Source organism: Caretta caretta, chromosome 3 (genome assembly GCF_965140235.1).
Source record: "Caretta caretta isolate rCarCar2 chromosome 3, rCarCar1.hap1, whole genome shotgun sequence".
NCBI classification, from domain to species: Eukaryota; Metazoa; Chordata; order Testudines; family Cheloniidae; genus Caretta; species Caretta caretta.
Genome location: NC_134208.1, coordinates 131,085,936 through 131,099,465, shown reverse-complemented (window position 1 = coordinate 131,099,465; position 13,530 = coordinate 131,085,936). Strand labels below are relative to the sequence as shown.

General features: G+C 43.8%; 1 protein-coding gene across 1 annotated transcript in view; it reads left to right on the top strand.

The window, feature by feature from the left end:
* CAPN9 (calpain 9) overlaps positions 1 to 12,867 on the top strand; it is a 48,555-nt gene extending 35,688 nt beyond the window's left edge. The window contains exons 15-20 of the mRNA XM_048843916.2: positions 1,598 to 1,662; positions 4,616 to 4,684; positions 7,681 to 7,759; positions 8,110 to 8,226; positions 10,394 to 10,452; positions 11,586 to 12,867. Coding sequence (XP_048699873.2) covers positions 1,598 to 1,662; positions 4,616 to 4,684; positions 7,681 to 7,759; positions 8,110 to 8,226; positions 10,394 to 10,452; positions 11,586 to 11,612 — 416 coding nt within the window. The 3' untranslated portion in view covers positions 11,613 to 12,867. The remainder of the gene's footprint in view (positions 1 to 1,597; positions 1,663 to 4,615; positions 4,685 to 7,680; positions 7,760 to 8,109; positions 8,227 to 10,393; positions 10,453 to 11,585) is intronic.
* Positions 12,868 to 13,530: the final 663 nt, after the last annotated feature.

Genomic DNA, 13,530 nt, shown 5'->3' with positions numbered 1-13,530 from the left:
GATGAAGCATGCTTAGCAATGCGTCACCCATTTCTCTGGTCTCCGGTTGTTCTGGTGCATCTGCTGCTGAGCACTTTGTTATCATCCTATGAATCTGGGCTCAGCACTTTCAGGAACAGCCCATCCTCAACCTCCAGCTGTGCTCCTTTTGGGAACTATGTAGTCATGCAGGATATGGGGAGGTGGCAAGGGCTTGTTGCGTTGAGGTTGGTGAACATCTTACCACGCTCTGCAGTTATAGGTGTAGTTCAGCAGATTTCCCCTTCCACTTAACTCAGGATTGAGTCCATACAGCCCAGAGCCTCAAAATACTTAGGCACTCAACTCCCACTGAATTAATGGGAGTTATGAACCCAAATACTTTTGCAGATCTGGGCCTGTCGCTATCTGTGGCAGGCCAAAGATTAGAAACAGAAGAAAAAAAACCCTCCCCCTGCCCAGGGCTTTGGTTTGACTCATCAAACAAGCAGCACAAAGGACCTCCAGTTACTTTAGAAATTGTAGATGCTCCTCAAAAGAGTTTGCCTCAGAAACAAAATGGGTTCAGCTGCGTACAGCATGCATTGCCCAGATCAGGATTCCAAATTAGTTGCTAGGGAAATGACATTTCCCAGCAATTCCACACCCCTGGATCCCAGAGCAAGGCCAGTTGGGAACTACCCCAGTCTGTTCTTACCACCAAAGGAGAGGAGAGGTCTGGAGCACCCTGCTTATAAGGCTCCTGTCTCAGGGCCTATGTGCTGAGTCAGCAGTGTGGTGTTCTACAGATCCCAGCTCACCTCCCCAAGACAACTTCCTCCCTTCACTGACCACATTTTCTGCTCCATAGATATTTTAAAAAGTCACAATTGGGAGAGGGAAGTGCTGGCTTACAGGTCTCTCAAATCTTAAATGGCAGGTGCATCCTGTTGCACTATTATACTACTCCGATTCTGGTTGGTTGGTTCTCTCCCCCTCATCATGAAAACACAGGAAATCAAAATGTTTAATAGTTGTGTTAAAAGGTAAAATGTTCAGAAGTGCCTAAGTCCATAGGCGTTTCTGAAAATGTTACCTAAAGTAAATTCTAAGGGACTGATCCAACACCCAGTGAAGTCAATAATGGTGGGTCCCATTAGACTCCCAGTGACTGCATTGAGCTTTGGATCAGGCAATTATTTTTTAGTGGCTAATTCAAAAGTGTGTGTAACACCCCTTAAGACAACAATAAATGCATAAAATATATAGACATATGGTTTTGAAACTGTGATTCTATCAGCTCTACTCTGAATCATCAGATTGATGAGATGGTCAATCCCTGCTTGACTGTTAATAATGTCATTATATTTAAGATTTTTAAAGGATTTTTACAAAGCTAGTCCTGCAACTCTTACTCTTTTGAGTAGTCCTATTGAATGAGATTTTAACTGAAGTCGCTGGAGGTTCCTCATGTGAATAGAGGCAGCAGAGTTGGTAGTGGTCATAGGAGTATCTTTGGAACTATATCTTTCTTTATGAAGTGCATTGTTCCACTTTTGTCCATTGTTAATTTTTGAGACTTTAAGTTTATGCCCAATGACTTTATTTCTTATTTAACTTGATTGTTATGCTTTTTCAGCAAACACCATCGCATTCGAGAACGTAAGCCTCATGACATGTAGAAACATCATCTCTCTCATGGATGTATCCTTTCACATAAATGCTGATGTGAATTCTCTGGGGCCACACTGGCACTGAATGTATGCAAGTGCCCTGAGAGAGCTTTTTCATCCCCGATGCTAGACATGAGTGCAATATTGTGAAATAGTGGAGGTACACTAAGCACAACAAACTGATGGTGTCAAAATTGTATTCCAGCTTTTATTATAGAAACTTAAAGTGGGACTTTTCAAAAGCATTCAGGTTATATCAAAGACTTCAGTGTAGTCCATGTCTGAGCTCTTCTGAAAATCTCACTCATTTTATTTATATAAAAGATGTTGTTATTTCAACTACTGGGCAGAAATCTGAAAAATCTGGAAATAACTGTCAACCAGATCCTTGCATTCGAAAAAGTGGAAATCCAGTTCCTTCCCAAGAAACAGCTGTCTTAGAGCTGCCTGATCACTACTGAAGCTTCCTAGAATAGCTTCTTCCCTTTCATAGGTACTTTTGCTGAGCCTGCTCCCCTGATAGCTGGCCATTTAATATTGCAGACCAAGCAGCCACAGCCCTAACATAGCAGCTGGCTGCTGCTTGCTGTATCCATCTCCTATCCAGCTACTAAGTTCTCCTCTTTTGTTTTTGTTTCTCCAGCCCTTGTTATTTGTGGCACCTCCTCACAAATACTTGCAATAAAAGCCCAAACAAAACAAAACTGCCTCTGGTTTGAGTCACAGCTACCAACTCAAAACTCAGCCCAGGCTGGTTAAAAATGGTTAAGATTTGTGAGGCTCTCAAGCAAATCTGCCCAGTTTTTAATAAAACCGGAGACCATTTATTCTTTTGCTGAATAGTGGGAAGTGCCACTCTATAGAAGATGGCTGCTTCTAAAACTACTCTGGCCTAAGTTTTCAAACCTGAGTGTGTGAAGTTCAGCACCTAAATCCACGCTTAGGCATCCAAGTAAGTGGTCTGATTTTCAGAAGTGCTTGAGCACCTTTACAATCCTATTGTTTCAGAGTAGCAGCCGTGTTAGTCTGTATTCGCAAAAAGAAAAGGAGTACTTGTGGCACCTTAGAGACTAACCAATTTATTTAGCATAAGCTTTCGTGAGCTACAGCTCACTTCATCGGATGCATAAAGTGGAAAGTACAGTGAGCAGATTTTATATATACACACAGACCATGAAAAAATATACTTTGTAAGGAGAGTGATCACTTAAAATGAGCTATTACCAGCAGGAGAGTGGAGTGGGGGGAGAGAAGACCTTTTGAAGTGATAATCAAGGTGTGCCATTTCCAGCACATTTCCAGGAGTTAACAAGAACATCTGAGAAACAGTGTGGGGTGGGTGGGGAAGGAATAAACAAGGGGAAATAAGAAAAGGAGTACTTGTGGCACCTTAGAGACTAACCAATTTATTTGAGCATAAGCTTTCGTGAGCTACAGCTCACTTCATCGGATGCATACTGTGGAAAGTGTAGAAGATCTTTTTATACACACAAAGCATGAAAAAATACCTCCCCCCACCCCACTCTCCTGCTGGTAATAGCTTATCTAAAGTGATCACTCTCCTTACAATGTGTATGATAATCAAGTTGGGCCATTTCCAAAACCTGGATTTGTGCTGGAAATGGCCCAACTTGATTATCATACATATTGTAAGGAGAGTGATCACTTTAGATAAGCTATTACCAGCAGGAGAGTGGGGTGGGGGGAGGTATTTGTTCATGCTTTGTGTGTATAAAAAGATCTTCTACACTTTCCACAGTATGCATCCGATGAAGTGAGCTGTGGCTCACGAAAGCTTATGCTCAAATAAATTGGTTATTCTCTAAGGTGCCACAAGTACTCCTTTTCTTTTTGCGAATACAGACTAACACGGCTGTTACTCTGAAACAAGGGGAAATAGTTTCACTTAGTGTAATGACTCAACCACTCCCAGTCTCTATTCAAGCCTAAGTTAATTGTATCCAATTTGCAAATTAATTCCAATTCAGCAGTCTCTTGTTGGAGTCTGTTTTCGAAGTTTTTTTTGTTGAAGGATAGTCACTTTGAGATCAGAAATCGAGTGACCAGAGAGATTGAAGTGTTCTCCAACTGGTTTATGAATGTTATAATTCTTGACATCTGATTTGTGTCCATTTATTCTTTTACGTAGAGACTGTCCAGTTTGCCCAATGTACATGGCAGAGGGCATTGCTGGCACATGATGGCATATATCACATTGATAGATGTGCAGGTGAACGAGCCTCTGATAGTGTGGCTGATGTGATTAGGCCCTATGATGGTGTCCCCTGAATAGATATGTGGGCACACCGCATTTGCTCCAACACCTCAGACAGAGACAAACACCTACAAGATCTCTATCAAGCATTCTTACAACTACAATACCCACCTGCTGAAGTGAAGAAACAGATTGACAGAGCCAGAAGAGTACCCAGAAGTCACCTACTACAGGACAGGCCCAACAAATAAAATAACAGAACGCCACTAGCCGTCACCTTCAGCCCCCAACTAAAACCTCTCCAACGCATCATCAAGGATCTACAACCTATCCTGAAGGACGACCCATCACTCTCACAAATCTTGGGAGACAGGCCAGTCCTTGCCTACAGACAGCCCTCCAACCTGAAGCAAATACTCACCAGCAACCACACACCACACAACAGAACCACTAATCCAGGAACCTATCCTTGCAACAAAGCCCGTTGCCAACTGTGCCACATATCTATTTAATTCTCTGAATCGTTCCTATCTAATTGGAATCCAAAGCTGCTCTTGCTTTGGGACAGTGTTCTCCCTACGTTACTCAGCAGAGCTATCACCCAACGTTCTAGGTTTCCAACAGCAATCATTGCAATTGTTTGCTCTCAACAGCATCATAGGCTTCCTAGTGCAGCTATTGTTATCTGAGTAAAGGAATGACTGGTAGATATTGACATAACATGGGATTTCACTTAACCAGTATTTTTCCTTAATGTGGGTTATACTAGTCCAGTGGTAATGGGAAACTGGAATTTAATGAGTTCAAGGTTTTCTGGGACAAACTAAAGAAGTGGCTGGTATGTGACTGTATTCGTTATTTTGAGTCTTTATCATTGGAGTTTTTTAGGAAAATGTCAGACAAACACGCTTCAGAGATGGTCTAGATATACTTGATTCTGCCACAGCACAGGATGAACTACTAGACGACTTCTTAAGGTCCCTTCCAGCCCTCTATTTCTATGATTTTCAGAGACAAAAATCTAATGGCATACATCTTCAAAAGCATAAAATATTGATTAAAAACACAAGCTCTTCAAAATGTTTTTTCTTCTGGGAAGTATGACCAATTTTTAGTTTTCCATTGTCCCAAACCAGAATGGTTTACTGGAAATATCAGTAATTTTGGTAAGCTAAGAAACTATGTTTGGGATAATGAATTTCAGAAATGTGCTTTAATAGGAGGCTAATCAAAATAACATTTGAGGATTCTGTTCCTATTGTTTCACACAAGAAGAAAATGCTGACTTGTGATTAGTGGAAAATAGTCATGTGATGAGTTATTTTGTTCCATTGTTTATCTCCTCAGCAGTAAGCAATACTGAGGGTCTGGAACAATGTTAGCTGGTTAGGCTCCAATTCTGCAAACACTTACACACTTTACTTACCTTTACTACCATGAGTAATCCCTTTGAAATCAATGACACTATTATGGTAGTAAAGTTAAGCATGTGAGTATATGTTTGCAGGATTGCATCTCAAGGCACAATAATTGTTTCCTCATGGGTCATTAATAATCTTTTCTGAATTTATGCTACATCCAAGATGTGATCATTGCAATTTTCTGCTTCCTGGATTTTTCATCCAAAATCTCAATTGTTTTTCTGGATCACTTCACTTTGTCAGTCCTTTAATACAAATGTTTGATATTTTTTTTAAACTGGTACACTTAAGAAATGCATGCCCCCAATGGAGAGATTTCCAGATATTTCTGATTAAAACATTCAGAGTGAATATAACAATGGATATAACTAATTCAGAATTGAGTGACCATCGATATATCCTGTCCCACAAGGAAAATGTGGAACTTTACTTCAGCTTGATAAACAGTGCTGTTTGATTTTCATCTCAGCATGCTTCCTAATTCCCCTTTTGACCCAAGCGGCTAGCCAGAAATTCAGGGTCTAGTAAGTTGTTCCAGTTAGGAGTAGGAACAGGTGGTAGTCAGGTGTTTCTTTGATGCCGTTTTGTTTATTTACAAAGAACATGCAAAGCTCTGTGTCCCTGATGGCAGAAGGAAACAAATAGCAGGAAACAGCTTCTTTTGCTCATAGCACCAAGAGTGCTCTTTTCAGCCAGCACCCTAACCCAAAAAACACTCCTTAGCTTTCTTCCAGGGTCAGCCACTGCTTTCAGCTGTCTCTCTGAGTGTCTCTCATACATGTTCTCCCTTATTAAAGTGGGGGTGATCACAGGGGGTTGCAGATCTACGTGGGGAAATGTAAAGCTCCGGCGGGGTTAATGTGGGGCACAGAGCATCTACCAGAGCTCCTGCCTCATAAGCTCCCTAGGCTCCTGCTGCTTCCTCATACAGCACAGGGCTCGGCCACAGGTAGTGCCCATTTCCTGGCTCCTTCGCCTGCCGATCATGCAGATGGGGGCCTGTGTCCCTGAAGGAGCAGAGCCTTGGGCTGGGAACTACAGGAGACAGGGGAGCAGCAGATGTAGCAGCTCAGATAGGGAGACCAGCTCTGGCACAGCCCAGAAGCCAGGATGGGGCTGGGAGAATCCACGGGGGCTTCAGACCCTACCCCTCCAGCTCCCCACCACCTTGCAGGAGCAGGCTCAGAGCCAGGCCAGCAGAGAGGGATGGGGTGTGGAGCAGCAAGAATGGGAGGCAGAGAACAGGCCCCCAAAGGAGACTCTCTAGCCCCAGAGAGACCCGCCCAACCCCACCATCACTAGACCCCCATCCTCAAGAGAGACCCCAAACTTCACTTTTACTGCACCCTGAGAGACCCCCAACCACACTCACTGCACACCCATCCATAAGGCCCCCAACCCCACTGAATCACATTGTATCCCATCCTCTCAGAGACCCCCAACCTCAGGGTCATTGCACCCCCACTCCTGAGATCCCCCCAAGCCCATTGAATCTCACAGAACCCCGATCCCCACTGTCACTGCACCCCCATGCTCTGAGAGACCCAGACCCTACTGAATGTCACTGCACACTCTCCCCCTCGAGACACCCCCCAATCCTACTGACTTTCACTGCACCCCCACCTCCAAGAGATCCCCCAACTCCACTGTCACTGCAACCCCCTCAACCCCACTCTTAATGCCTCCCCAGTCCCTATTCCCAAAGAGACCCCCAACGCCATTGAATCTCACTGCACACCAGCCCCCTATCCCCAAATAGACCCCACTGAATTTCACAAAGCCCCCAGACCTTCCCCCCTCAAACTCTCAGGATATATTTTGTTTTAGTAATTTGCATTACACAAATAGGTATACATACCTTACTGAGCTAAAAATTTTATGTGTTGTGTATTATATGTATGCAAAAATTGTGAGCTGTCTGTATCAAGTGCATGAAAATTAAATTAGGCTAAGGTTGTGACAGACCCCCCCACCCCCATTACTTCTTTCAGACCACTTTAAGCACTGCCTCTCTCACACATACAGGTACACACACACAAAATACTCAGCAAAAAGTTTTGGACGGTTTCACATACTCCTTTTGTCTTAGGTGGGGGCTCACCCTTACAGTTATGTTAATTGAAGAGTGAGTTCACACCTACCGATCTCAATGAGGTTTTAACTCAACCCATAACAACTTTCACTCAGCTCATAACAAATATGATAGAGACAGCTTGATCCCAAATATACCCTCAGTTACACAACCAGATTGGATCCAGATCAAAGTCCTCTCAACTTCCTTAAAAGTTTGCGCTACATCAAGAGTTTTAAAGATAAGCATCTAGAACATGAAACTCCATTGCTTTATGTGCTACAAATACATGAGATTTGTTAACGTACTAAATGCTGAATGTCTATGTTTTCCCCCATGCAGCATGTCTACCTTAAGTTTGATTCTGATAAATCTGGCACCATGTCCTCCTATGAGCTTCGTAGTGCCCTAACAGCTGCAGGTAAAAGAAATATTTGATTTATGTTGGGAAAACAGAAATACTATGGGGCAGATCCTTGACCAGGGACTGAACTTTCACTCACACAGACAACAATTTGTAGAGTGAAAACTGCAAAATTTCAAAAATTCTTATTTCTGAATTCTACATCGATTTTAAATGAAAACCAGTTTGCAGTCAGCTCAGTTTCTGCTAGAGACAGGGAATCAGTTCATAGAGTACTTGCCCACGAACAAATTTCCAACGAATAACTAGATTATTTATTAAAGTCTCACAGATTTCTTTTCAGGTCAGTTAGGTTGTTGCTGCTGCTTCTTTATTTATTTATGTATTTGTTTGTTTGTTTTTTAAAGGATTTCAACTCAATAATTACCTGCTGCAGCTGATTGTCCTCAGATATGCTGATGACCAGTTCCATATTGATTTTGATGACTTCCTAAACTGCTTAATTCGCCTAGAGAATGCAAACCGTGAGTATCCACTTTTGCTGAAATCATATGTGTAACACACTCACAAAGTTTGGGTTATATCCCTGGTAAAGGCTGGTCCACTAAAAGATAAGTCTACTGCCGCAACCAACTAGTGGAGTTACTTCTCAAGCTCAAGTACTGGAGGTCTGCCTTACGATCTTGAAGGCCCCAGTTTCAAATGCTGTCAAGTAAGGGATTGTTAGACATGCACATGTGTTGACATTGCACACTTTTAAACTATTTGTTTGGGTTTTTGACTGAAAAATATAACCCACAATACAGCTATGAATTCTGGTTCTTGATTCATTTGCATGCAGGGGTCTTTCTCTGTCCAGACTAATAGCAATTAATAGGGATGGGTAAATCAGCCTAAATTAAAGTGATCCTCTGACCCTTGCTCAAACCTTAGACCAAACCCAACCACTTTATGAGGATCAAAAACGGTTTAGTTAACTTTCTTAAACCATATTATTAAGTTTTTTGCTCCTTTTTCCTTTGTGGTTCCAGCCTGTGCTGGAAATTGAAGGGTCAAAACACAGAGAGGGAGTACGTATTTCTGCTGTATTCCTGCTATATTCCCACCATCACTTTTTAGAATCAGGAAATGCAGATAGTCTGGATAAAATTCAGACGTTACTACTGGGGGAATTCTGCGCCACTGTGCATGCGCAGAATTATGTCCCCTGCAGATTTCTTTGCTTCCTGCAGAAAAATGACTTTCTGATGGGGAAGCAAAGGGAAACCACAAGAGTGGTCATATGACCCTCACCAGCAGTATGTTTTGTGTGCCCAGGGCAGCTGTCAGAGAGGTAAATCACTGTGGGGCAGGAAGCGGGACTGGGGAAGAGCCGGCTGGTGGTTCCTACCTTGCACCAAGCTCAGCTGCTAGTCCGGGCTACGCTGGGCTGGGGAGGATAGGACTTCCTCTTCCCCTGCACGGCATCCGGGGCTAGATCAGACCCACCTCCAGATTTCTTCCCTGGCTGCAGGAAGCTCTGCAAACTCCCCCCTGCCCTTCCTGCATCCATTGCGCCTCAGCTGCAGGGGGAGGGATCCCTATATAGGGAGCTCCCCCATCCACCCAACCCCCGTGCATCCAGACCCTCTCATACCCAGACCCTCCCGCTGAGCCTCACCCCCTGCACTCAGAACCCCTTCGATGAGCCCCATTCCCCCTGCACCTGGACCACCCTGACAAGCCACCCACTCCCAGATCCCCACCCCACTGAGCCCCAACCAGTTGCACGTGGATACCCACCCCACTGAGCCCCACTCCCCCAGCATCTGGACCCCCCAAGCCCTCCCACACCCAGACCCCCCCTGCTGAGCCCCAACCACCTTCACCTGGACCCCCTGCAGAGTCCCATCACCGTTGCACCCTGAACCCCGTAATAAGCCGCTGTGCATCCAGATCCCCTCTGCACCCGGTTACACCACTGAGCCACCCACACCCAGATTGCTCCACACAGAACCCTCTCAACCCACACCTGGATTCCCCCCCACACTAAGCCCCTCCATATTTGGATCTTGCCTTGCTGAGCCTGTCTCCCATAATTGGTGCACCTGGCATGGAGGAGCAGGGCTCTGGGGTGTTTCTGGGGAGGGCCTGCTCCTTGCACTGTCAGGGTTGGGTGCAGCCTCACCGCTGAGTCTGTGTCCCAGGTGGGGGTGGTGAGGGAGAGCTGCACAGTGATCTCCCACCTCTGTGCCACCAGTGGGCTGTGGTCCCCAATACCATGCTGGAGCCTCCACATTTATTTGACAAATAAAATTTGCAGAATTTTAAAATATTGTGCACAGAATTTTAATTTTTTTGGTGCAGAATTTTTAATTTTTTGGCACTGAATGCCCTCAGGAGTAAGACATGTATCCAAACATCTGGGTGTGTCTCACATCCAAACCACCAGCTTTGGATTCATTTCTGAAGTCCATACTCAGGCAAAAGTCCCAGTGAAGTCAATGGCCATTTTGCCTTCACAAGGACTTCAGTTCTCAAACCCATTCTAAGGGTTCACCAGTCACTTGTGATCTAAGCCTTTATAGAGAGCCAGCTCCTTCCTCTCTATGGAACAGTCACAAATAGTGCTTCACAGTAGGACAGGTTGCTTATGTGTATGAATGTGAATGGGGAGTCTTTATAACTGTGATGTCCTGATGTTTATTTCAGGGGTATTCCTGGCACTAAGTAAGAAAAACAGAGACTTCATTAACCTGAATATAAATGAGGTATGATCATAACTTCATTTTAAAACTGACAACCTGGAAATCTGCTCTAGAACTTTGTCACTTTTTAAAAATTGGGAATAATCCCAGCCCTAGTGAATTCAGCGGGGGGTTTTGCCATTGACTTTAGGGGAGCCAGGATTTCACCATTACTACATAACTCTGTCTCCTCCAAGCTGATTTTTCACCTTCTCGCCCCATTTCATAGTCACTGCTCCCTTTCTCTCCTCTTTCTGGGGTCTCTCCTCCTTACTCTCTCTGGGCCCACTTCACTGCTGGGGCAAATGGGTGCAGCTGATTGGAGAAAAATGCCTCCTGGTTCTTTCTAAGTCATTGTGGATCCGTACCACCCTTTACTGTAGGCCGTGCCTGACAGGCAGCTGCTGCACTTTGTCCTCTTGTTACTGTGGTGATCCGTATCTTCTCATTGTTTCCTTGTGCTCCCCCATCTCTCTGTTGTGCCCATCTATTCCCTCTCATTCCACACTTCAATTATTAGGAGCTCTTTGGGGCAGGGTCCATCTGGCTGTTAGATGGTGATACATTTCCTAGCACAATGGGAATGGAAGCCTTTAGGTGCTACCACAGTATAATAATAAATAATTATAAATAAACTAATTCTTAGAGATCTACAATGCATTCCTTTTTTAACTAACGAGCTTAATGTTGAACATGTTCCGTGTGAGAGAGTCAGGGGGAGGTGGAGGTTCAACTTCTGTCCCTGCTACTGGGAATTATTAAATTTTCTTTTTTGGCATCCCAAGATTTCTTTCCTTGTAATAATTGGACTAAAATGTTACTCTTATTTACACTGTTGTAAATTCAGAGTGACTCCAGCAAAGTCCACTGAGTTACTTCAGATTTACAGGTGTAGGTGAGAGAAGAATTTGTCTGGTTGCCTTTCTCTTAGTCATGACTAAGTGCTTGAATCTCGCCATTATCTTTGCTGACAAATATTTGTATTGACTACAACTAAACTAGGGAACTAGCTCATTGGCACAAAAATCAGAATTCCCCTGCATTGTACGGCACCAACAAGATGGTGCTGTTACAAGGGCCTTTCCTCCTGCACCCGGGGTTTGATGGTGGTAGCTGGGATTATCAGTCATAACCGTTGATCTTTATTTCTCTACTAGTTTATCACCCTGACAATGAACATTTGAAGATGTCCAACCTGGATTTCAGCAGGATCTCATGATTGTGACACTCAAACCTCCTACCAAAGAGCTGTTACCCTTTCCATGCAAATGTATACAGGCGCTGTGGTGCAAGGGGAGCACTTATTCTTCCCACCCTTTCTCTCCTCCACCCCCATTATATTAATGAATTAGATCTTTATGGGATGAAATTTGTTTTATTTCGTTTAAAGATTTATATTGATTGCTACAGTGTATATATGCCTTTGAATGAGGCATGTGCACATTTCAAGCAGCCTGAAACTGACAGTGATGAGTGACCAAAGCCTTTTATGAAATATAATCACGTTCAGTCCCAACATACTTATTTGTTGCACCATGGAAACCCACTCATTAAGAATCCTCATGATTGCTTGTCTACAGGTTAGCAAAGTGCTTTTGAAGGTACAGTAGCCTGCAGAACTTCATCAAAGTGGTATTGGCTTCCAAGTGGATTTTTCCCAACAAACGCTGGGCCAGCATTATAGAAGAGCATCCCAGAGTGTTGCAAATCAGGGAGCACTAGTGGAGTGATAGATTTATTATTCACATTCATCCTGGAACATTTATACAAAGGGGGCTGTGATTCTGGCTTGCTCAGAATGATGTTTATCCATTAGCTGGCCCTGTCTACAGAGCTAACTGAGATGCAGATTATTTCCTCTGACTCTCCTCTGTTCCATCCCCTAATACCAGGTGGACCAAAGTGTATCCCACAAGGCAAATAAGTTTCACACCATTCTACAATGCAGCCAATGGCTGTGTTCATCTTCAGTATAAATGTGTGGCCCTCTGAGACCACAGGTGCCGCTCCAGTTTGACCTGAGCAGCTAGGAGCCGTGTTCCACCCAGGAAGATAAGTGGCTGCATTCTGCTCCATTTTAGGCAAACTAGGTCTAGTCAGTGGCAAGTGCCATTTCCTAGCCTTGCAAGTCTCTGCTCCAGCCCGAGCCGCAACTTCAAAGTGTTCTCTACACAGCTATTCTTACAGCGATAGCATGAGCTCCTCTAGCCCAAGTCTGTCAACCTGGGCGTGGAGGCTCGTTCCCACTCGCTCCAGATTGCTGTGTAGACATACCGTGTCAGTCAGTTTCAGGGTGCTGTGCAGTAGTGTTCAGATAGCTTTGGTGTTCAGTGTTAATTAGAAAATAATAAAGTCAAAGGCCGAGCAAGTCTCCATCTGCCCGTTCAGGTTGGTTCCCTCTAGAATATCCATAACTTGTATTTGTTTTGTAATAAATAATCTCTGCTGGGTTTGTTTTGCAAATCATTTCTCGCAGCAAAAGAAATGTCTGTAGAGCAGCTTCTCATTTCTGAACGTCCAAGTTTTGTCACACTGACGTAGCTATGGGTTTATTTTTGGAACTGTGGATCCCACAAACTGTTCGGAAAGGGAAATCAAGCTTTAACAAGCACGAGGCTAAAACAATAAAATCACTAGGAGTGGTGATGGCTAAAACAGCCACTTCTCTGACTTTCAATAAATTATCCTGTGTCTGGGTAGAAGATTCCTCTGGGGACACTTACGGAATTCGGTAAACCAAGGTATGCAGCCCCCAGAGTGTGTTCATTGTTCAAATTGTAAGACTTTGTGCCTCTCTGGCAGCCCTGGGAGGAAGTCCTCTAACTTTGAAAAAAAATTGAATTGGGATCTAGAATTCAATCTCAGTTTCAGCATTTTTCAGATCTGTGGTTTTAATTCTGCCCACTACAGAGACAGGACACTTGGATCTGGAATTCTAATATGGGGCTTCAGTTCAGGCCCAACTCTAGCCAACATCCATTTACCCCCACAGTTAAAATCAAACCTACAACTACATGGCTGGCTAGCAAACCTATATGTAGGATCAGGGCTTTGTTCATATTTATTACTGTCTTGTATAACATTGTTACTGCCACAGTATTA